This window comes from Polistes fuscatus, unplaced genomic scaffold (assembly GCF_010416935.1).
Source record: "Polistes fuscatus isolate 324 unplaced genomic scaffold, CU_Pfus_HIC Scaffold4, whole genome shotgun sequence".
Taxonomy (NCBI): domain Eukaryota; kingdom Metazoa; phylum Arthropoda; class Insecta; order Hymenoptera; family Vespidae; genus Polistes; species Polistes fuscatus.
Genome location: NW_025113118.1, coordinates 3347031 through 3371130, shown reverse-complemented (window position 1 = coordinate 3371130; position 24100 = coordinate 3347031). Strand labels below are relative to the sequence as shown.

The 24100-nt window shown below is 30.5% G+C and overlaps 1 protein-coding gene across 7 annotated transcripts in view; it reads right to left on the bottom strand.

Moving 5' to 3' along the window:
* The window catches only part of LOC122520670 (histamine H2 receptor-like), a 24881-nt gene extending 864 nt beyond the window's left edge, over positions 1–24017 (bottom strand). The window contains exons 1-5 of one of the 7 annotated variants that reach the window (XM_043640865.1): positions 23374–24017; positions 19905–20301; positions 4316–4578; positions 2023–2239; positions 1–1042 (exon numbers count right to left, since the gene is read on the bottom strand). The exon at positions 1–1042 is cut by the window's left edge and continues 864 nt beyond it. In XM_043640865.1, coding sequence (XP_043496800.1) covers positions 382–1042; positions 2023–2239; positions 4316–4571 — 1134 coding nt within the window. In that variant the 5' untranslated portion in view covers positions 4572–4578; positions 19905–20301; positions 23374–24017 and the 3' untranslated portion in view covers positions 1–381. Of the gene's footprint in view, positions 1043–2022; positions 2240–4315; positions 4579–19904; positions 20326–22604; positions 22761–23373 lie in introns of those variants that run through there. The other 6 variants (XM_043640862.1, XM_043640866.1, XM_043640867.1 and 3 more) reach the window with 6 other exon arrangements.
* Between the last annotated feature and the right edge of the window lie 83 nt (positions 24018–24100).

Below are 24100 nucleotides of genomic sequence, written 5' to 3'. Positions count from 1 at the left end.
AAAAATAAAACCTAATGCACAATACCATAAAAATAATTTTGTATAATTTTCCAACGAAAGATTATTATAATAATATTTACGATATGAGGAGAAAATCAGATGAATTTTGGTGACGATTAGAGAGTCATTTGGTAAATAGAAAACAAGAAAAATAAAAAAAAAAGGAAGGAATGTGATTTAAAATATGATAAATAATACTCACAGATGTTGCAAGCGTTGTGTAAGTAATTTTAGTAATATCAATGCAGTAAACGTAGCCAAACTTTTACAACGGGTAATTTTATGTTTATATGGAAAGTTTTATGGGAAGAAGAAGGGAGTGGACGTAAAATGGTAGGAAGAGGAGGAGGAGGAAATAACTAACGTTAATAAGAAGCCGTTTTAGAGCTCGTAGACTTCACGTCCGTTGGGTCTGTTGACTGTGGGTCTACAGGAAGCCGGACTCGCATAAGAATGGATGATGTGAACCCTTAAACGCACGTCGCTAGCATTTCTCCCAGTGTCGGCGCGCGTTCTTCTAGAAAAGTTCACGGTCGTTTTGCAGCAACAATAATGAAATAGTTTAACGTATGCGCTACGAAAATGTCGATTGGCAACGCAATATAATAAATTATTAAAACAGGGTTTGGAAAATGCTAACCAAGCTAGGCCGTATAAAACGTGCGCGCTCATTGGTCGAAATGAATTCATGCATACGGCCGTGCCAAAGGGTAACCAAAATATTATAAACATCAGACAACTGTAGATATTTGCTTTAGTTAATTCGTAATCCCATGAAAATGTAATCGGTGGTTTGTAGGATCCCCTTGTTGCTCGTCTAACGCACAATATTAATATCGCATAAAGTAATGTAGTAGTTACTGCTGGTAAACCTACTAATATCGTTACACCGATTAATTGTTTCATCGTAATACCGTCAAATTTTCTTAAACAAAAGTCTGGTCCGTCTTCTATATATGATTGAAGGCTCACAGCTATCACCGCGATTACCCAAATGCCGATCAATGTGCCTGTCACTCGGCTCGTTGTTAAAATGTTGTACCTGCGGAACCCGGTAGTAAATATTCATAACTTATATTTATTTCAAATTGATTAATTATTTATATATAACATATAATTTTATATATATATAATATATTGTATATATATAAATATATATACAATATATGTACCTACATGTATAATATTTAATATATATAATACATATAACATATATGTAGATAATATGTAATATATATTATAATATATAAGAAGATAATATATAAAAGATAATAAGATAAAATTATAAATTATTTAGTAAATTTAGGGGGATATAAATATAAATAACAATATATACTTGATTATAATTCTATATAATTTAATAAATTGTAAATTAATTTTTCGTGATCGTATATATATATATATATATATATACATAATAAGAGGGGGAAAAATGAAGGCATAATTTAAAAAATCCATCGTCGATTGTCGGTGGTTTTCCAATGAGTGAAAATTACAGGAATATTACGACCTCCCACGTTGATTCTCATTCTACTAGGGTTGATGCTTATAATGGAATGCTTCCTTTCTTTTCTTCTTTTTTTTTTTCGTTGCTATACGCTTCTTTATACGTATCTCTATGGTAACGCGATCCCTTTTGTTTTTAGAATATAATATTTCAAACCTTTTTATTGAATACGAGTAGGGAGTCCCTTGTGATTTTAAAATCACGACGCGAATCAAAAATATCTTTGTTCCGTTTAATTTAATTTCTCTATTCCCCATATTTGATATATTATAAATCTTGTTTTATAATTTTTCTTTGGGTAAAAAAAAAGAAGTGATTTTACGAAAATTTAACGAACGAATTTGAAGGATTGAATAATCGAAAAATAAAAAAGAAAGTGAGGTTTATTGTACGATGAAAAAAAAAAGTAATTTAATACACACACACACACACACATATAAATTTATATATATGCATTGGTATCGATCAAGTTGATGGGATTTGGATTTTGTTAGATGATTTTTATCAATGCTTACCTTTCGGGGGGTAAACAAAGACGAGCGTAATTCTCGGCAGCTATCGTGGTCAAAGTTAACACGGTGACCAGAAAGCAAATCGATTGGACAGTCCATTCAACACGGCAGATTGTTAAAGATTCTTCGTGTCCTGCCAAGATCACTATTACAGATGCCGGTATTACAAAACCAGTCACCAATAAGTCCGCTAAAGCAACGTTCACTAAAAACGCGTTTCCTGAAATATGCAATTAACAATAAAAATTCATTTGCTTTGCGTTACGGATTGATTACTAAATTTAAAACTAATGAAATCATTGAATGGAAATAAATATTTGTATAAAAAAAAACCACGAAAGCGAATTCTTCGAAATTATTACTAGAGGAGTGGATGAGTGGGTGGGTGGCTTAGTTTTTTTCAATATTTCATAAGCTTTTCAAAATGTCAAACAATTTTAGGACAATCATTTTAAAAATATAATTCGTGCATTGATTATAATTAATTACGATTAAATTTGTTACAGTCGAGACCCTTTTTCATTTATTTTTCCTCGATCAATGAGATATCGATTTTTTTTTCCTTTCTTAAACGGTTCCTATTTTTAATTGATTTTATTAATTCCGTTATTAATATTCTAAAATTCTAAAAAAAAAAGAATTTATATAATTTATCTTATAATTATGTTAATCCTGTTATTCATTTATTATTCCTCGATCAATAATACAGGTATCGATTCTTTTGTTTGTTCTTAAACGATTCTTGTTTTTCATTTTCTATTCTCTTTTCCCGTTAATAATAATAATAATACGTGTGTGTTTGTAGAATAATGCCGATGATAATATAACTTCTACGGTGTACTATCGGCTTTGAAGTAGAAACGAATTTCACATTCCTTTAACGAGATTATCCACGTGGAAGATACAACGAAGTGTAAAACGATCGCATTTCCTTTATCCTGCGCAGATAGATAATCAGTGATGGTGGTGGTAGTGGTGTTAGTAGTGGTGGTGGTATTACGTTCGTACGCAGTTTCCTAGATTCTTTGTAGGTTTAATAAGTTTGATAATTGAGTGGAATCGTTTGATAGAGAACGCCGACTAGCGAAGGTATAAACGAAAGGAACTAACGAAGGATGGTAAGGATTCGGAGTAGGGGGTAGGTAGTGGGAGTGGGGGTGGAAGAAAGGTGGTTTAATTTTTAAAGGAGAAAGAAAAATATATAGAACAAAGGAATATATAACGAGGAAATTCTTCTCGTTTACTTTAAAAGCGAAAATTGGAACGTGTTTAGTTATATCTCTCTCTCTCTTATAAGCAAATTTGCCATCTCGTTCTTTACTACCCAGAGGGGTAATAAATTCTGCTTCGAACGATCGCGTTAAAGGAAAATGAAAAAAAAAAGAAAACTACTCGACGTTCTTTGTGTTTTTTTTCTTTTTTTTTTTCTATTTTTTCGTCGGGATAAAGAAACGATACAGAAAGTATTTATTAATAAACGTTATTTTCCTTTTGTTACCCCGGATAGATTATAATATATTAATTTTATTTAAATATGAGATAACTATAACACGATTATGAACTTTTATTGAATTTGTACAATGGAAATTATTGAATTATTCGAATTTTTTTTAAATTAGATTTATTGTATTTCGTTTTAAAAATAAATATTATTTATGGTGTCGGATAAAAAACATTGTGTATGGCTGATAAACTTGAAAAAACTTGTTCGATTGTTAAGTGTATTAGAAAAAAAAAAAATACACACACACACAATAACGTTTTACTTTAATCGAATTCTCGAAGCAAATTCAAGATGTTAACCTGGTTTTGAAGAAAACAAGGTCTATTTATGAGTTCCCATTAAAATGTTCGTTTCGAAACCTCTTCAATTACCTTTTCTTCTTTCGGTTATCGATATTTTTGTCGAGAAGGGGGATCAGTTCCTTCGATGCTTTTTTTTATACGTTCTTGTATGTTAAATTGATGGAATAATGTTTTTAAACAAAAAAAAGGGGCGGGAGAGGTCAGTTTTATAAATTACGTATGAAAAATATGCATAGTTTTTTTTGAAGATTTGCTTATTTTTCGATCGATTGATTTATTATCGTTGCATGCAATTTATCAATCCTTTTTTAGTTTAATTTTGACGAGAGAAAGAACAAATAAATATATTAATTACAAATAATATGCAAATGAATGCGAATACTTTAAAAATGTCAAGACCTAGATTTGTTTTTTTTTGGTCAGATTTCTTCTTCTTATTATTATTATTATTAATATTATTTTGTAAAGAGAAAGGGAGGATAATATTTACCTCGTTTTTTCAATTGTTCTTCGACAACAATTGCCGATATCATGAAAACGTTCCCGACACTTCCACCAACCGCAAGAGAAGCCAATAAAAGAAGCCTAGCAACTCTGGACCATGCTGGTGATAAAGTAACTGGTGAGACACCAAGATCTTCATCCATGATACCACCACTAGTTTTATCCATTCTTACAGGATTCTCGAGGCCTACCAACTCGGCAAGAGTACTCGCAACACCGTGGGCTGCCGTTGTCACGTTCATTCTGAAACTAATAGAAAGTTAAGTAACATTAGCCTTTTTTGATTAACAAAAAAGAAACAAAAGAAAATAAAGGCTACAGAGAAAATCAAATTTTACATTAATTTTATCAAAATCTTCTACCAAATTGTTAATCGTATTAATAACTTTTATATTTTTATAAAAATTATAGTAATTACGTTGGAAATATATTAGAAGTAAATTCACGAATTCGTTTAGAATTATAAAAGAAAAAATACATTCTAATGTTCGAACGAAGTATTTTGATAATGTTCATTTTTAAACGTTAAACTGTTTGAAATCAAATATAGATACTATTGTGTGAAATTATATATAAATGATTAATTCGATATTGTGGATAATTATTCTTTACGCGTTATTTGGGTTTGTTGTTTATACGTAACAGTTTTAGAAAATGTCATAATTCGTAGAGAAATTGTCAAGAAAAGGGGAACGAAGTGATCTGCGATATTATGAGATTATTAAACGCTTGGACTATTAAGCTTATGAAGATTACGAGTGACAAGGACGTAGTCGATGAGTCTGTTATTGATCGAAACCACTCGTTCGCGAGGCGTTCATATACTCGACTCCGTAATTCATACGAGATCGCGAAAAAGTTTTAGCAAAAATATCAATGATGAGATAATTCTAAGAAAAAAAAACAAACAAAACAAAGGAAAAGAATAATTCCTTAATATTGTTAGATAGGAAGAAAGAACGTTAATTAGTTATATTTAATTTAAATATATAAAAACAAATAAAATATGTGAGAATGAATTAATTATAATATATTAATTAAAATTGTAATTAAAATTAAATTTTAAATATACGTGTAATATGTTTTAATTTATTCATTATATTTAATTTATTGAATCATATTTAATTTTTGAAATTAATTTCAAATTAATTTCAAATTAACGAATAAAATAAAAGAATCAATTATATAATATTAATCTTAATGAGAAATAAGTGAAATGAATTCACAAATAAAATAATTAGATATTTTATATATATATTATATTATATAAAAATTACAAGTGAATTTGATCAAAATGTGTTCTATTCTATGTTAAGCTTGTACTTTTTTTTTTCTATTTTGTTTGAGAAACGAATGGAAACCATTCCTTTGGAAAAGAATACTCTTTTATTTTTATTTTGATTCGATATAAAAATCTATTATATTGTATTACATTGCATCCAATCGTTTAAGGATATACGATAAAATACAAGAATGTGTGGTTGCATTTTTATATCTCAATGATATCATATTTCGTGGGATCGATGTTGGGTAGGACAACCATAAGTGTGCTGCTGGCCGTGTGTCTTTTCTGCGATATCGTTATCCTTTTTTTCTTTTTTTTTCTTTTCTTTCCTTTTCACACGGATATCTGAAAATATCATATGATTATGCACTTTGCAACGGAAGCTACATCAATGTCATCTTTACTTCCCGTTGTAATTTTTTTTTCCCTCCGAAGAACAAACAAACTCACTTACATTTTATAACCTTGGCAAAATGGAGAAAATGTTAAGCTTTATTTTTATAATATATGACATATACGTATACACTTACGCACACACGCGCACGCGTATTTAGATCGATTAAAAATTGTCTCATTCTATAAATATCAATATTTAAAAACTAATTTAAATTGTATATACAATAATATATATAAATATTATATTTTAATATAATATTATAATACATATGATATATATTATTAATAATATATTAAATATAATATTATTATATTTAAGGATGAATAAAAATTTTCATTAGTTTTTGTTTGTCGTTTCATCCTAGGGCAACTTTTTCATGTCAAAAAAATATTACTTCACACGCAAGTGAAATATTTATTTTCAAATAACTCACGAACTTTTCGTTTTCACCCTAATAACATTATAAATAATAAATTTGATTTGCAAATATCGTATCTCGTAAATCATATCATATATTTTCTCGTAAGTCATATCATACATTTTCAAATTAAAAACGATAAGAATATAAGAAGTATCAAAAAGATAATGAAATGAAAAATCGATTGAGGAGGAATTGAAAAATGGGGGGGGTTAAAAATTGACAAGATGTTAGGTAGAGAAAATGGGAGGGGGCGGGCGGGGCGGGGGGCATTCACGTTTGGTATAAAGGTGGCAAGAAATATTTCGTAGGGTACCGGGTGTCGGGTAATTCGATTTCATGAAACATCACGTGGAAGATTTTACGAGAACTGGTTATAGAAAAAGGAAAAAAAAAGAAAAAATACAAAAAGAGAGAAAGAGAAAGAGAGAGAAAGTGAGAGAGAGAGAGAGTAAAAAATGGTTTCTCTAGAGCGTAAAGAGAGAGCTTAAAGGCAGAGAAGTGTAAGAAGCCACCGAACCGAGACTTCGTGAGAAACATGACGCCACGTTCGTGGCTCTGAGAATGAAAAAGTTCTTCAAAACTGACACGAAGATTGTACTATACTATTATTACGGTTCGTCACTCTTAAAGAAAGGAATTTCTCCCCCGTTGGTTCCTTAACAATGCAAAGGAAGGATCCTTTATTCTTTTTGGCAAGTTTTCAAAAATCTCTTATGAATAAAATTTTTGACAAAATTTTAATATTTTCCAGAAGAGTAATATCAAAAAAAACTACTAAACTTCGTTCGTATTTTTTGCATTTATTAAAAAAATAATAAATTATCATTTTGAATATATTTTTTATATTCGATATTTAATAATATATGAGTGATTTTGTTAATTGATTAATATACTATAATGACAAATTTATCGGTGAATCGCATAATCAAGTAATTAATTCAACGAATAAATAAAACTATGACTATTAAAAATAATAATAATAAAAAGAAGGACCGATGTTAGTGGTTTATGTTAATCGTTTCACAAAATGGACGAAATTGGAGATCAACAAACCGGTGACATCTTCGTAGACTGTTTGGTCCGTTCGAGTGGAAAAATCATGTTGATGTTTTTGCTCGAAAAATATCATTTTACTGAACGGTAGCGATCGGTACGGTTATATTTTGTCGTTAGGGTTACCGAACGAATATGTTTCAGGAAACATCGAGGTAAATCTATCATCGTAAAAAACGAGAAGAAACGTTTAAAAAAAAAAAGAGAAAGATGAAAAAAAATGTTGAAAAAAATTAGCTGAGAGAAATTTTAAACGCGAGGTTTGACAAATCGAAGGATGAGAAAATATCAAACGTCGTTATCGTCATATCGTTTATTATGAACAATTTGAAAATGGTTCTCGATCGGTGTTATTAATTTCATTCGACAATTAAACGAGAAGAAACGGATTTTTTTTATTAAAAAAAAAAAGAAAAAAAATCAAAATTAAATTCGATTATTTCTTTTTCGTCGTGCGTTCATCACGAACGAATTACATTTTTGTAAAGCGATTTACGATGTATTTTCTAGCGAAACTTTTTTTTCTAAATAATAAAACAACAACAATGATCCCCCTAATCTTTCGATTATCAAATATTCGTCTTGACAATCTTAAAAAAAAAAAAATATGAAAAATCTTCTCATTTTTTCTTTCTCCTTCTCTACTTTTTCTTAATGAGTTTGATTTTCAATTTTTTGATGTCGTGTTTAAAAAAAAAGGAAACGAGAAAAAAAGAAAAAACATGGTTAGGGTGTTTCGCTTCGTTTGAAAGACATCAGACTGGCAGCGGTCGAAGGTAACCATAAGCCGCCATTGTCTTTTACAAAATGGAGAGCGTAGAAGGATGAATAGACTATTGTTACTCTTGTTCTTGATATTACATAAGAATATATATATATATATTTATGTATGTATATATATACACACACACATACATATAAACATATATTTACTTTATTTATAAATTGAAATGTTCTCAACGTATATCTATTGTTTTAATAAACTACGTCATACGTAAATCGATAATAATAATAATAATAATAATAATAATATTATTCAAAGAGTCCGATAAAATTAATAATCTTTTCCCTCTTCTCCTCCCCCACCCCACTATCAAGCCAAAGTTCAACAACAATTTAGTTTGCATTTCTGATATAAATATATATTTCCGCGTTTCCCCCTCCCCCCTCCCCATCTCTCTCACGTTCCCCCTTCCACTACCACCACTCATATCTTCCCTTCTTTGTTTTTCCAATCGTTCGAATGATAATTTGTGCATATAATGCACGAGATCGATAAAAATGATAATAATTCTTGTTTGGAAGAAATATTCATATTCGTTCAACCCCAATAATTCGCATCGATTTTTAACTTGAAATTATCGAATCGACGTTGTTTAAACCCACCCTCCCCTCCCTTGATCCCTTCCCACCATTTGCGAATAATTTAACCGATTTACTTTAAGCTTCGACGTTTAAATTTATGAAAGGAAGATAAACACCGATAAAGTATGAATAGCAGGTTACAACGAAGACGTTTGTTTAATCGATTTTATAAACGTTAATGTCGGTTTTTATTAAATTATCTTTCGAACTGGAATAAAATTTTAAATGTTAATATTTAATTTAAAATAATTTGAATCGAATAGTAATATGTTATAATATTATCTATCGTAAATCTAAGGTGAATCAACAAATGATGGGATAAATCAGTATTTTGCAATTCTCACACACACACTCATATAAATATTTATTTTATTTGCATAATAAGATCGATAGAATACACAATGATAAAAAATTCATGGTCGTACTCTGGTGTGTTCAGAAAGAAATAAGAGATAGATAAAAATTTGGGAAAAGGGTTAACATCAATAAAATCTAACACACATCCACGTAATTTATTTTAAAAGATAAAATAAAAAGGTGATGAGAGACCACATTAATAACGTTCATAGTCATTGTTAAAACCAGGCTCAATAATAATAATAATAATAATAATAATAATAATAATAGTATTAATTGTAATTAAACGCTCGATTAAACTATGTTGGATCGAACAAAGTGGAATTTTTTTGGTTTGCGCGTGCAGAACATTAAACGCGAATTATAAATTCGAGTAGGGTGAAAATGAGATTTTTGAATAATGGATTGATAGAACACGAGTATATGTGGCATAATATAATCGTCGTTAAATATCACGTTAATGATAATAAACGTACGGGGAAGAAGAGGAGTAGGGGGCGGGGAGGGGTTTACAAAAAGGATTTTAAAAGAAGACGTGCAAATGATTTGACTGTTCGAATTGAAATCTGATTTACAATTAGTTGCTAATCCTCCTTGTTAATTGGCGTATCGTTTAGGTTCTTCGTTAAGATTAATTATTGTTATAAACTGGAATATTAAATACCGAAACACGTTGCCATTATTATCTCTTACGTTTTCAACGGTTGACCATTAGCGTGCCAATTAATCCGATTTTCGAGCTTAAATGAAATGTTAGTAGGGGTAATCAAGTTATTAGATGAACCGGTCTCGATATTATTCATTCTTGGATATTACAATAATGAGAAATGATTATACGTTTCGTAACTTAATCATTCATTTGGGGATTAATATCATCATTATCATCATTATCATCGGGAGCTTACAACATTAAAAATCATTCCGAAGCGTATTATCGATTTTTTTCTATTGGATTCGTTCCAAACTAACGTCACGAGTTGCCCCCAATAAATGCTTACTCCTCGTTAATATAATACATATTTATGTAGCCTAGCGTTTATCGTAAAAAAAAAAGAAAAATTATCTCTCCTATCTGAAAATATGCGATTTTTCATCCCCCTTAACAAATTTCTTTTTCCTTATTTCGATTTCATTTCTTGGCAGATCGATTCGACGAAGATCGTGGAATCTCAAATGCGATCATTCATGATATCTTATTTCGATGAAACTGTAAGTCAAAATTAATTAGAAAAGTTGATCGAAAGTAAATTTACTGAATCTCCCAGAAACGTGTCGAGAAATTTCCTCCCCCACTCCCCCCACCGGTAGATAATCTAGTCGAGAGAAAAAGGAAAATTAGTCGGAATAGTAACGTTTGTTGGTTAGATCAATTTGCAGATGTTTTTTGTTCGCTATTTTAATCGAGTAGAAACAATATTTTTTTGTTTTATTAACGTCAACTTTTTAAATTTAAAATATGTGTGTCTGACTGTGTGTGTGTGTGTCATTATCATTTTGGAAATTTGATCGAAAGATAATAATAGAAAGGTTCTTTATATAGAAACAGTAATGAGTGAGAGAGAGCGATCATGGTTAATTAATGAACGGTTACGGTGCTCATTTTTTGTACAAAGACGACATATTTCCAAGAGATTCGTAATTGAATTGGCCAAATGACCGAAAAACGAGTAGCAATTAAAATTCAAATTAAAGTAGATACTTCGTTAGACACACATTTATATTAATTCTTTTTTGAGGTATCACGAAAAATGATTTAATAATTATACATTTCGCAATAAAATGTCATTTTAATTATATAATTTATGAGATATCAACAAAAGGAAATGAAAAAATTAAACGAAAAAATTAATATTAAAATCTTGTATATACTATATTGTCCCAGAATACTTTAAACTAATACAGATTTGTATTTTTAAATGAGGCAGAGGGAGAGGGAAGGAGGGACAAAAGAAAGATAATAACTCGCACTGATTTATTTGAATATCAAGGAGAAACTCTGTAGTTGATAATAAATTATGAATGGGAGGGTTTTACGAAAGATTTATTCCACTTTCCCTTTAAACCAAGATAGTCATATTCTTGCGTTAAAGAAAGGAAGGGTGAAACGATATTGGTGTATAATAAGTCAAGTTGATGTAATATGCCGCTCGTAAATATTCTAAATTGTTATATTTAACAATAGATAAAATACAGTAACTCTAAGCTACAAAACTTATCCAAAATAGTTCTATAAATAATAACAACAGGTATATACATACCTTGACAAAACCCTAAAAAAAAACAAATTCTGACGCAACTCTGACAAAACTTGAAGGGGAAAAACATTTACTGAAGAATATTTTAAAGATTAATCGAAACTTGTTAAAGATATTGTTAACAAATTATTAAATTTCCATGATTGGTTTAACTTACACGAACTCAATATCATTTTATCTTTCCCCTCCCTCTCTCCTTCCCCTCATCGTTCATTAAACATAGTCAACTGAAACATATATTCTAGATTGACCTAAACCCTCTGGGTACTTTATGGATTGACCGTACAACGTACGAAAAACATGCTCAAAATATACATTGTCCAATCTATATATACAGTGTCCGGATTCTGTACATTGATCGTAACGCATACACGTCGTATGCGTTACGTGTACTTTAATGTTCTTGCCTGTTGAACCATTTCGTTAATAATTATTATTGAAAAACGTTGTGTGCAATAACAATCGAACGGAAGAGATTGCTTTCTTGTTCGAAGTGCTATCGTAATTTTGATTATGTAAATAAACCCAATAAAAGATGATATTTATTTACCGTTTCAGAATCCGACATCTGTCGTGTCGTCGTGTTTTGATTAAATTTCGATTGAAAAAGGCAATTTAATTGTCGAATTTCAATTGAATTTGTCAGATTCGTTCGTTCCTATGTTTATTCGAAAATGATAATAATAATAATAATAATAATTGAGGAAACATATATGTTTTATCGTATATTATGTTACAATCGTGATAAAACACGATAGGGATTATTCTCGTATACGAAAATTATCTTAGTTATCAAACGTTACTGTACTATTTATATTTTATGTGTAAATATTATTATAAAGAGTTACCGTGTATATCAAAGGGAAATCGTTCGATAGTAATAGATCAAAAGAAGGCGATAGAAACGTGTATATAAATGTAACATGCAAATATATAGAAAGAAACTTTTACAAACGTTTATATATTATGTACTATTTCTATTTTATACCGACGACGACGACGACGACGACGACGATGGGAATGACATTAGCTTTTCAAACGAATTCAACAACCGTGAATTCCCTTTTTTTTTATTTGCGTTCCAAACGAATTAATCTGGTCAGCACACGGCCAGTATAATCTAGTTGCACAAAAAACATTTATATGCATATTGTATATATATATATGCACGTGAACGAATAAAATTCATATTTTCATTTACATACCGGATTAAAATACATAGTACTATCATAAAAAATTAAAATAAAATAAAATGAGAAGGTGAGGTGAGGAGAAGGAGGGAGAAAAAAATTGTAGAAAAGAAGAAAAAGAAGAAGAATTTGGAATTAAATTGAAATAGAAATTGGACGAGAGAAAATTCTTTAATTGACAGGAGAACATTTCCCGACGGATAACAGTATCAGCATCAGCATCAGCATCAGTATCAGCATAAGCATTAGCATCAGCATTAGCATTTGTACGAAATGATGGATATGGGTCAGATATATTCATTTGATATAATATTCTAATGATATTACGGACACATAATACGTCCTGTTTGGTTTCGTTGAAATTAGCAATTGTCCAAAAAGAAAAAAAGAAAAGAAAGAAAGACATATTCACTCACATATCACTCGGGTTATCAGCGCCAATGGAAAGAGAAGAAGAACGTGAACCGGGACGTGGAGAGAAGCTGTATCGATTAGAGAGTTTGCTGCCTGGGATCCAAAGGTACCTTTCTACCACCGACCCTCTACCACACTGACGAATCTCACTCACCTTTTTATATAGAATTCTTTTTTTTTCTTTTTGTTTTTTTATAGAAAATAAAATCTAATCACACCGTAAGTATATTGATAATTCATTCGTCGTTTGTAATTTTTTTTCTTTTTTTCTTTTTTTTTTATTTACAATAAAAACGATTACAAGTAACTTTAATAATATTTCGACGAAATTCGATATCATTTTTCTACGTATAATTAGACTTTTACATATAAATATAAAAAAGAAAAAACAATTTCAAATTTAAAAGATCTCAAAGTGTTAATTGTAAATTTTAATATATATATATATCATTAGATCATTATGTGAAATGTCAAAGATTATTCAATCGATCGAGTTACGAATGAATTTTACAAAAATTCAAACGACATAATTATATTCACATTTTGGAACGAGATGAAAAATAATATTTTATTATTTAATATCAATGATATTATATGTATTAAAGAAATATTTCACAACGATTGATGTTATTTAAATGAAAATAAAAGTTATTCGTATACTTTGTACTTTTGAATATTAATTATAAAATATATATACATATATAGAAGATAATTTTTAATATATTTTTATTATTGTTTAATTTATGACTTTTTTTCAGTTGAACTGAGAGTAAACTCTCAAATGCAAAATGATTGCGTTAACGAGCGTACACGTATTTCAATCCTTTCTCAAATTAATTCCTGTCCAACGTATAACACGAGGTATATCGTGACGTTTATCCCAATTTCGTGAACTCGCAAGTAATAAATACTCGTTACCAGATATTCCTGTTTAATTAACTGGTATTTAGTGCGAAAAAACTTGTCGGAAGAAAGAAACACTCTCTCTTTCCTGGTTATATTTATTAATTATTTTTACTTATTATTTATAGGACTTTTTGGATAAACGAACAATGTAATGGGATGTTGTAACGAAGAAATATATAACTATCGATTATTTTATATATATATATATATATATATATATATATACGATTTTCTTTCTCGAGAATATTTACGAGATTCAAACCAATGAACTACCACCCCCAATCGATCGAGGAACCGACCATTCATACGAAACGTCAAACTTTCAAATATGTGTGTATATTATTAGATCGTTGAATAATTATTTTCAATTAATTTCGATCAATAGAACCTTTGCACACAAAGATATATTTATTTCATTAATGACAATACCATTTGAATCATTATTGACGATTCGTCAATTAGAAAATAAATCATTTTTTTATATTACTTTTGTAAGAGAAACAAAAATTCGGATAACGTGTTAAACAGAAATTATGCTGACTGTCTCATAATTTCTCGAATTTTACATTAACGTTTTCGTTCATATATACGAGTTTTAATAGGTGTTACGTAACCGTATCTAAATATTCATAAATAGACATACACTTACGCACACCACACATATATACATATAAAAAGATGTTGTATTTCACATTGTAAGTATAATACTTCTGATATAAAATAGTAAGCATAAATGAACGTCGAAATAAAGACAATAAAGTTGAAGATTTATATTCTAAGCAAGTATCGATAACGATTGTCATAGTAAGTGGCTACGTGCGTTTGTTGGAAATATTTTCTAACGAGTATCCCGTCAAACGGAAACGATGAGGCTTCGTGAAGGAAAGCTCGTCGTTTTTAACGAGCACTCCACCAGACTACACGGTTTGTCTGCTTGAAATAATGTAATTTCGAAGCACGTTGTTACGGTTAGTGAAGGAAAGATTTACGATATCGAAACTTTTTTTTTATTTTTCTTCTTCTTCTTCTTTTCTTACCTTACCTTACTTTACCCAATAGAAACGCAAAAAGATACTACTCTCTTATTAGCTACGTTAAAGTTCGTCTTCGAGTGTCGATTTAAAATCTTACAAAAAAATATCCTAACGGGTGTACATGTTGAATTATACGAAAATTGTGACAATGAATTTGATTAAATTGGATAAATTTATTTGACGGTTTGATTCGTAATAATATCGATGTGTATATGTATGAGATAAATTATAATGTTGATTTTTTTAAATATTTTGTTATCTTTTTTTGTCCATTTTAAAGTTTCCTAGATCGAGTAGAATAGTGTTGAAGTTGATCAAATTTTTTCTTTCATCTTACCCGTTACTACGATCAAACACTACTGCTGTATTAATTTAGATAATTTTTATAATATTTTGGTTGTTAATTCTGTATCTCTCATAAAAGAGTTGTTTTTAACACGGTAGAATAATAAAAGCAGAACGTAATAAGAAATTGTTATTTCTCCGGACGATGCTTTTTGTAAAAATATAAAACGGGTGAAATGAATTGCATATGAAAATGTTAACTCGGTAAATTGGAAGAGATAATAATAATAATAATAATAATAATAATAATAATAATAATAATAATAATAATAATAATACCATTAGGCGTCATTAATGCAACTGGACGTGTAGCAGAATATTTACACATACTCGGAACTGTTTTACTTTTAAAATAATAGAATGCACACTTCAAACGTGTTATATTAAAAGACCAGAGTTGAAGATAGGTTGAGAAAAACATCAAATAAAATAAGAAAAAAAAAAAGGAAGAGAAATGTAAAATGTAAAAGCATTGAAACTACTCACTTCCCACTGAAGTAAATATATTATTATTATTATTATTAGTTTCAGTTACGTAACAATAGCGCGACGAATAAAAACTTATATAGAAATAAAGTTATAAAGAAACAATATAAAGACAAGTTAGGTATATTATATCCATCTATCGATGTCAAAGTTTGGGAAAGTAACATAGCCATTTTGATCGGAAAAAGCGTTACTTTTTTCGCTAGCAAAAGTATAAGAATGAGATTGTGCGTTTGGCTCTCAGTCAAAAGCTTTCATGAGAAAAGCATCTTTCCTTACTTCTTCTTCTTCTTCTTCTTCTTCTGTTTCTTTTTCTTCTCATTTTCTTTTTGACGACAGGCAAAACAGGATTAAATTTTTTCTCAACCGTATAACTTAACCGATTCGCATTATCAATCAATCTGTTTTGTCTGTGTAGTTGAAATTAAATACATCAGCCACGGGTACATCCAAGTACGTTGTGTGTACAAAAAAAAAAGAAAACTTACAGTTCGATAAGTACAACAACGTTGAAAATAATTGAACGAAATGTTTTCGGTTATTTATACGTGACGTCGCGTAATACGCCATTATAATTTTGCAATAAGAATATCATACGTGTGTACCACCGATGGTACACGTGGCCTGAAGATCAATTTTAACGTGTACCACCGGTGGTACATACGGCACGGGACGTATTAAATGATAAGTTAACATCTGTCAGATTTAACCTATCTTCTAACAATTATTATTATAGTAATTTTCCTCGAATAAAATATAATTTTACCCTCGGATATGACAATATATATATACCTGGGGCCCACGGTTTGCTAATTACACACCTTCGACTATATGTGAATTGAAGAAAAGAGTCCATATGGGATTTTGTCTGTCTGACTGAGTTGGTAAAACGTTTGAAAAGAATGTCTGACCTCGTTTGAATAAGTTAAAAACGTCGCGACGGAAGTTATCGCATCGGGGGGTCGCAGGTGGACGTAGATTTACACAGAGACGAACCTCAAAGGTCACCTTTTTTTGTTCGTCTACACGTTTTTTCTGTGTGTTACGTGACGATATTTATTCAGTGAAAAAAAATATCATATATTTTATATATATATTATTAAATAAATTTTATAAATTATTTAATCATCTTCTTCTTCTTTTTGTTAGGACTTCGTCCTGTTATAAAAGCTTTTTTTTTTATTGCTATTTCCAGGAGCTCTTTATTGTTTTTACCGAGGGTAAGTTGTTAGCCTCACCCTTATAAATTATTTAATAAATATTATAAATTTAAATATATATATGTATATATATTTTTATAAAAGAAGCCTATATATTATAAAATGAAATGAATTTCTTTTTTCCGTAATCGTATTCGTAATGAATTAAAAAAAAATAAGAAACATAATTCACGAAGTCGAAGACATATTATAGTTTATTTATCCTCAAGAGGGTTTAATTATTTTTCTTCCCGTCTTTACGGTCTTTAGTTTCGATAACGCGTAGCAGTAGTGTAGATAATTTATAATCTCTTATCTATTCAGATGATCGTTAGAACGTATAACGTAACTTTTTCTATTATTTCATTTTTTTCTGAATTAATTTTGTATATATATTAATACGATTATATCTAGTTAATTAGAGCGATCGTGTTTCATATATTCGCAACTATGTTTATTATAATTATATATACATACGCGAACTTATAGCTTTCGCAATAATATTTTGTAAAATAATAATGTTACTGATAAACGTGTGTAGTAACACTTTAATTAATTTATTTATTTATGTATGGGGTGAATTCGTTCGAGATAAAAAGAAAAAAAGAAAATACGAAGAAACGAATACCGATTTTATCTGATATCCAATTGAAATTAATCTACGTTGTAAGAATATTCTTATGTGAGAAATCGAATGAAGAATCGTTAAAATAAGGAATAAGACAAATGATATTATAAATTACTCTTTTCGTAACAATAAGAAAATAACTGAAAAAAAAAAAACAAGAAAAAGAAAATAACAGGTAAATCGGATTTAACTTTATAAGGATGCCGTAATTAGATAAATTCAATATTGGAGCACGCTGAAGTTTTTATCTTTTTTACTTTTATGGATTGTTTAATGTCATTTTTATACATATACTTATCCAAAAGAATCGAATTAAATTACGAATAAATAATTAATATACAGTAAAAAAATGTAATAAAGAAATATTATGGAAAATCGTTCTAACATTAATTACATACTTATAAACTCTTGTTGATTATCTTACTTGATAGAAAATAATAAGACGCGAACGATTAAGCAAAATTTATTAAAAAAAAAAAAGAAAAAGATACAATTTCGAAATGTTAATTGTTTATTGCATAGGCGTGCGTGTATGTGTATATGTAAGTTGGCATTTATGTGTATAATAGTAGTTTCGAAAATCTACTCATGCATTCACGTATCGTAGTATAAGTAGTTATGTTTTTTATTTTTTATATTTTGTCTTCCAGTCTGCACGAACAATCGTACAATGTCCGAGAGGAAAAAATATGTGCAAGTTTTATTGTTTCTTGGTCAGTTTTGCCGATCAGCAATCGTCGGAGAGAAATCGGAAAGAATAGAAATGGAAAGAATAGAAATGGAAAGAATATATGACATTGTTGATAAAACTGCATCAGGCGTGAGTATTAAACGAAGGGACCATCTGGTGCAACCTTTCAAAACCAGGAAATACGAAAAAAGATTTTAAACATGGAGAAGTTTTCAAGTTGGTCGATAATTTTGGTTAACCGGGACAAAAGACATCAAGGAGGATTGCACAAACAACGTTTCTTTTATATATTGGATATAAAAAGTTTTGCAAGATTTTTTTTTTTATTCTTTTCTTTTTTTTCTTTTTCTATATATTTACATGAATGTATAGGAAAAATATATATGCACGTACGTATGCACCCCTATGCGATATAGAGAAACACATGAGCAAATATATTTAAGTGAAATATTAAAACCACAAACATTCGCGAGAATGGGAATTGCCAATGGCGCACGTGTTTGGATTTTGTCCAACATTTTTTCACGGTAACACGAATTCCTATATTACTTATATATATATATATAAATTATTTGATAAATTTTATTTGTATCAACCGAACGATATTCAAAAATCCAATAATGTATAAAAAAGTAATCCGAATATTTAAATATTGAATATATAATATATTGATTATAAATTCATCTAAATCATCGATATATAAAATACAAAGTATTGAATTGCTCGAAAAATAATTGTCAAATGTAACGAATAAATTAATCTCACAATAGGTAATTAATTTTTAGAGAAAAATCTTTAATTAATTTATTTAATAACAGAAAAAAATTGATTTCTTTTTGTATCGATCACAACAAACTTCTAGCAGAACACGAACGAATAGAATAATTAGAAATTCCAGGAATTGGTGAGTAAACTTAAATAATGTTTACTCGTGAGAGCCTACAAAGCTGCTGTCGGGTTTTGCCAAGGTAGAAAATTCGAATGGGATGAGCGCATAAAACACACATATATATATATACATATACACATTGCGTGTAGTAGTGTGGCTGCTGACTTAATGACGGCAAATTCTCTTTGACGTCAAGACGAATATATCGTGTAACTGAACGAACCATGACTCGTCGAATTTCATTATTCGTTATGACGTAAACGGGAAGATTGATACAAGCAAGCAAGAGTCAAAGGATACTGGGAACAGATTTAATCACCAAGGTGATTATTGAATACCGTTTGATTCGTGTTCCCTCGCTGCCAAATATAAACATAGTTGCTCTGTTTCTGTTTATTGATGCACGCGAGATTATCATTCAATTTAGGTATCATAGGCTTACTCTCAGTTTTCTTCTTTTTTAATGTAAAATCTTTGAAAAGAAATCAAACGAATAGATAGATTTATATATGAGAAAGAGAGAGAGAGAGATTATTTTTGTTTAAATATTAAAATAATATTAATTCTATGTGTGTGTGTGTGTAAAAATACAATGTTTTGATTAGATCGTAAAGAACTGTACGTTGTTAAAGGATAATAAATAAAATGAATAATACTCACCGTTTATTTCGAAGTACTCGTCGTAATTCGGAAGATTTACTCGGTAGTTTCCGTTTATGGGATAAAAAATGAAGATATCGACGGCAGGTTCATAAAATCATCATCATCATCATCATCATCATCAAACGAATATCTTTGATATCGACACGTATCGTAGTATGTTCTCTTCCAGCTGAACATTGTCCAAGTTTGAAACGTTGTAAACGTTAGAAACATACGCGTTGATCATATCAATTCGAATGAATATCAATAATTTTAACAGTTCAGTCTCTCAAATCGCGCACTTCATTTTATTCGTTAGTTGTTTTTTTTTCCCCCACATTTTCATTTAAACTTTAGGAAAATAATAATATTGATTTAACCACCAAGTGTTCCGATTGATTGGAGGATGATCGATCTGCGAGAAAAATTTCGAACGCACCTTCGGACAGAAGAAAAGAAAACAAAAAAACAATAATAATTAATCGCGACGAATCGACGCACCATCGATGGGGAGAGGGGGTGGAGGCGGGGGTGGGGAGGGAATTGTAATCGTCGTTCGTTGACACCAACAACAAAAAAGATGTCAATGAATATGTTGTTTCATTGATCGAACAAATAATCGAGGCTCGTTGGTATGCGAAACATGCACGTATTATATATTCGAATCATCTAACCATCGAATTCCCACGAGTTCAGATTTCTATGCACCTAAACAACTATCTTTGATTACATTGGTATAGACGTGTATGTTCAATTATTCGTGACAATGCATTTCAAATGAATATAATATATAATATGTATGGTAATGTGGTGTTGGTGTGCGTGTGCATGTGCGTGTCGTGTGCGTGTACATTTTATAATCGTATTATCATTTCTTTATCTGACGAATATCGAAAGGAAAATCTTAGAAAAAAAAAAACATAAATATTTTATTAATAAATTGTATTCCTTCATTTTTCTATCTGATCAAAATTATCTTCCGATGGGAAGAGGAAAAACTTAGTCAGCTTGAAAAATCAACGTCCGAGAATCTAATTGAAAATGATTTTCTTATCGGATTAATAGAAAAAGTTGATTTTTATCTATTAAATATTTGACAACCCGTTTCGCGATGAATTACGTTTGAGAAATTTCTCACCGATAAAATCGGGACACGTAATATTATAAGTTGACATTTATTTGCCCTTTCTTTGTGTGACATTAACAAACGGTCAATGAATTTTTTTTGTAGAAGAAGGACCGTGTAAGTTTGTAACGAGTTACAAGAGAAAAAATTCTGTAACTTTTTGAAAGGGATTATATGAAGGCAAAAAGAAAAAAAAGAAAAATGAATCGGGGAATATAACTGACGTGTTTATGAATCATGATATAAGCTTTGCACGTCAATGAATTATATCTCAGAATCAACAGGTACTCTTATTCTCTTTGTCTTCGAGCACGTTCTCGTCCAATTTAACTGGCCGATCGATATTTCCCGAAAACAGAATCCGTACGAGAAGTAAGAACAAAAAATGAAAAATTACTAGTCGATTAGACTCGCAAAACGCGGGAAACGAATCACAAAATTGAATACTCTTTTTACTAACGAATCAACAACAACAACAACAACAACAAAATAGTAACTTCAAAAATGATAGACAATTAAATTAATTAGCGAATTAATACAAATTATTCGATTTTCCAATTGAATTGTCGATTATCTTCTTTAACGTTTTAAAATTATCGAATTGATTATTAAATTAATGCCGAAATTAATTATACAGAATATTATTTTAAATAAAGTGGATAACATTTCTCTCGATAATTTTCTGTTATCGAAGAAAAATCCTATTATCGTATATACCTTACAAAAAAAAAAAAAATCATATTATCACCCCTATATTCTCCACTTTGTTAATATCCATTTCATTTATCATATTTTCTATCAAATGAAAAAAAATACGTGTGAGGAGTCACGCGATCGAGTAAAATTAATGCTTTTAACATAAATACATTCACGCTGAATGAAATTCAATTTCTTAATATAGTGCAACGAACGAAACCGTTAATCTCAACTTCGATTCATTTTTTAAAAATCATTAATCATCAATTAACATATCATTTCTACGAAATATTTCATTCTAATTCTTTGCAAACGTAGATATTAAAAATACATTTAAAAAAAAAACTTTAGGTTTATGTTTAAGTACACCCCTCTCTCTCTCTCTCTCTCTCGTGACATTTAAAGGATCAATCAGCACGCCTGCATCTAATTATAATACTTTAAAAAAATATATAGATAAATACCATTTAATCCTAAGTATTTCCAACTCTAAACATAACAAGAATACGATGAGAGACGAAGCACATGTCGAGAACCGATCGTCATCCATCAGCTGAAGAAAAGAGGGACGTTAATAGGGGGTGGGGGTGGGAGTAGGTGTAGGGGAAGGGTGATTATCGAAGAGTAAAAGAAAAAACATTGAAACAGGGGGGTGACAGTGTAGAGAGGGATTTGTGTGTGTGTGCCAATGGGGAAATGAAAGAGAAATGTAAGTATAGAAGAGAGAGAGAAAGAGAGAAAGAGAGATGAATCAGAAGGATTGTAATATTCTCTCTCCCACTCTTTCCATCAATCTTTTCCCCCTACTCCCTCTCTCTCTCTCTCTCTCTCTTTCTCTGTATCTATAACGCGACACGCATGCACGTAAATGTGTATATTTTCCCTCTGTAGCTCACCCTATCAGGTAAAAATCCTCGTCGGTATCTCGCGTAACACTCAATAAAATGATCATATTGTTTATACCTGTCTCGATGTTCGTGTTTTTGTGATCGGCAGACGACGAAGACGACGACGATGACAACGATGACGATGATGATGATGATGATGTGCAAAGATTCAAGTTGACATGACGATGATCATCGTAGTGGTTAGTTGCCAAGTGGTGGATGATATTGTTGAATGGCGGTTGTTGATGGTCTCGTGAACGAAAAAGAGACAACGGCGTTCAGGATAACAATCGAAACTTTGAGATAGAGCAATAAAAAATGTTAACGTGATGGAGAACCATGACGATGATGATGATTATGATGATGATGATGACAAGTAGTGTTCCTTGTCCAACGATGGAAAGATGAGAAAAGAAAAGGATAGGTATTGCACGGTAGTGTAAGACGTGTTATGGAGAAAGATGACAATGAAAATGAAGGAAGAACGAGGACAACGACAACGACAACGACAACGACAACTACGACGACGATGATGATGATGATGATGATGATGATGATGATGATGATTATGATGATTATGATGATGATGGGAACAGCAACAACGAGGACGACGACGACAAAGACGATGAAGAGGAGGATGACGAGGACGCCGACGACGCCGTCGACGACGAAAAACGACGACAATGACAACGACAATGACAACGACGTTGACGACGACGACGACGACGACGACGACGACGACGACGACGACGACGTTGACAACGTCGACAAATTAAACCTAGTCTGTTGGTAGGCGTCGCGGCGCTCATACACCGGCTCACTGAGCCCGAAGTGGGCGACACCGCCTGAACACCGGCTAAAAACCCGAACGGTGCCAGTGTGGGTGGCTGCGGGGGTGGACGGGGGCCGACGAAGGATCACCGACAACGACCGAGAGAACCGACCGACCTTTCCATTAGAGGATGGGCGCAAGCGCTCTTCAAAACTTACTTTTCATTTTCCACTGTCACACTTCTTTTCCTTCTTCTTTTTCTTTTTCTTCTTTTTCTTCTTCCTTTTCTTATTCTTCTCTTATTCTTATTTTTCTTTTAATCGCGCTTACGATCCCTCTCCAAATTTCGCTTATCGGCTATACTTTCTACTTCCCCTTTTTATTTATTTCGATATTAGGGTGAACCAAAAGTTCACCTGCAGGGTTTTTTTTTTTAATTAATCTCCATTAGCTGCTATATTCATTTGGGGATTTGGGAATTTTACGTACACCACTAGGCACACCTTTTATACATATATATATAACTTATCCGGCCAAAAATGTCAAAAAAAAAAGAAAAATTTAGCAGGTAATGGGTTAATATTTCTGAAATAAATTTTTTCAAAAAATAATCCATTATGCAATTTCAAAGTAAAGTTTTAATGCAATAAATGCACGAACTTTTGATTCACTCTAATAAAATATATAAATATATAAAAAGACAATCTTTTTTTAATTATATTTTTAAAGGACG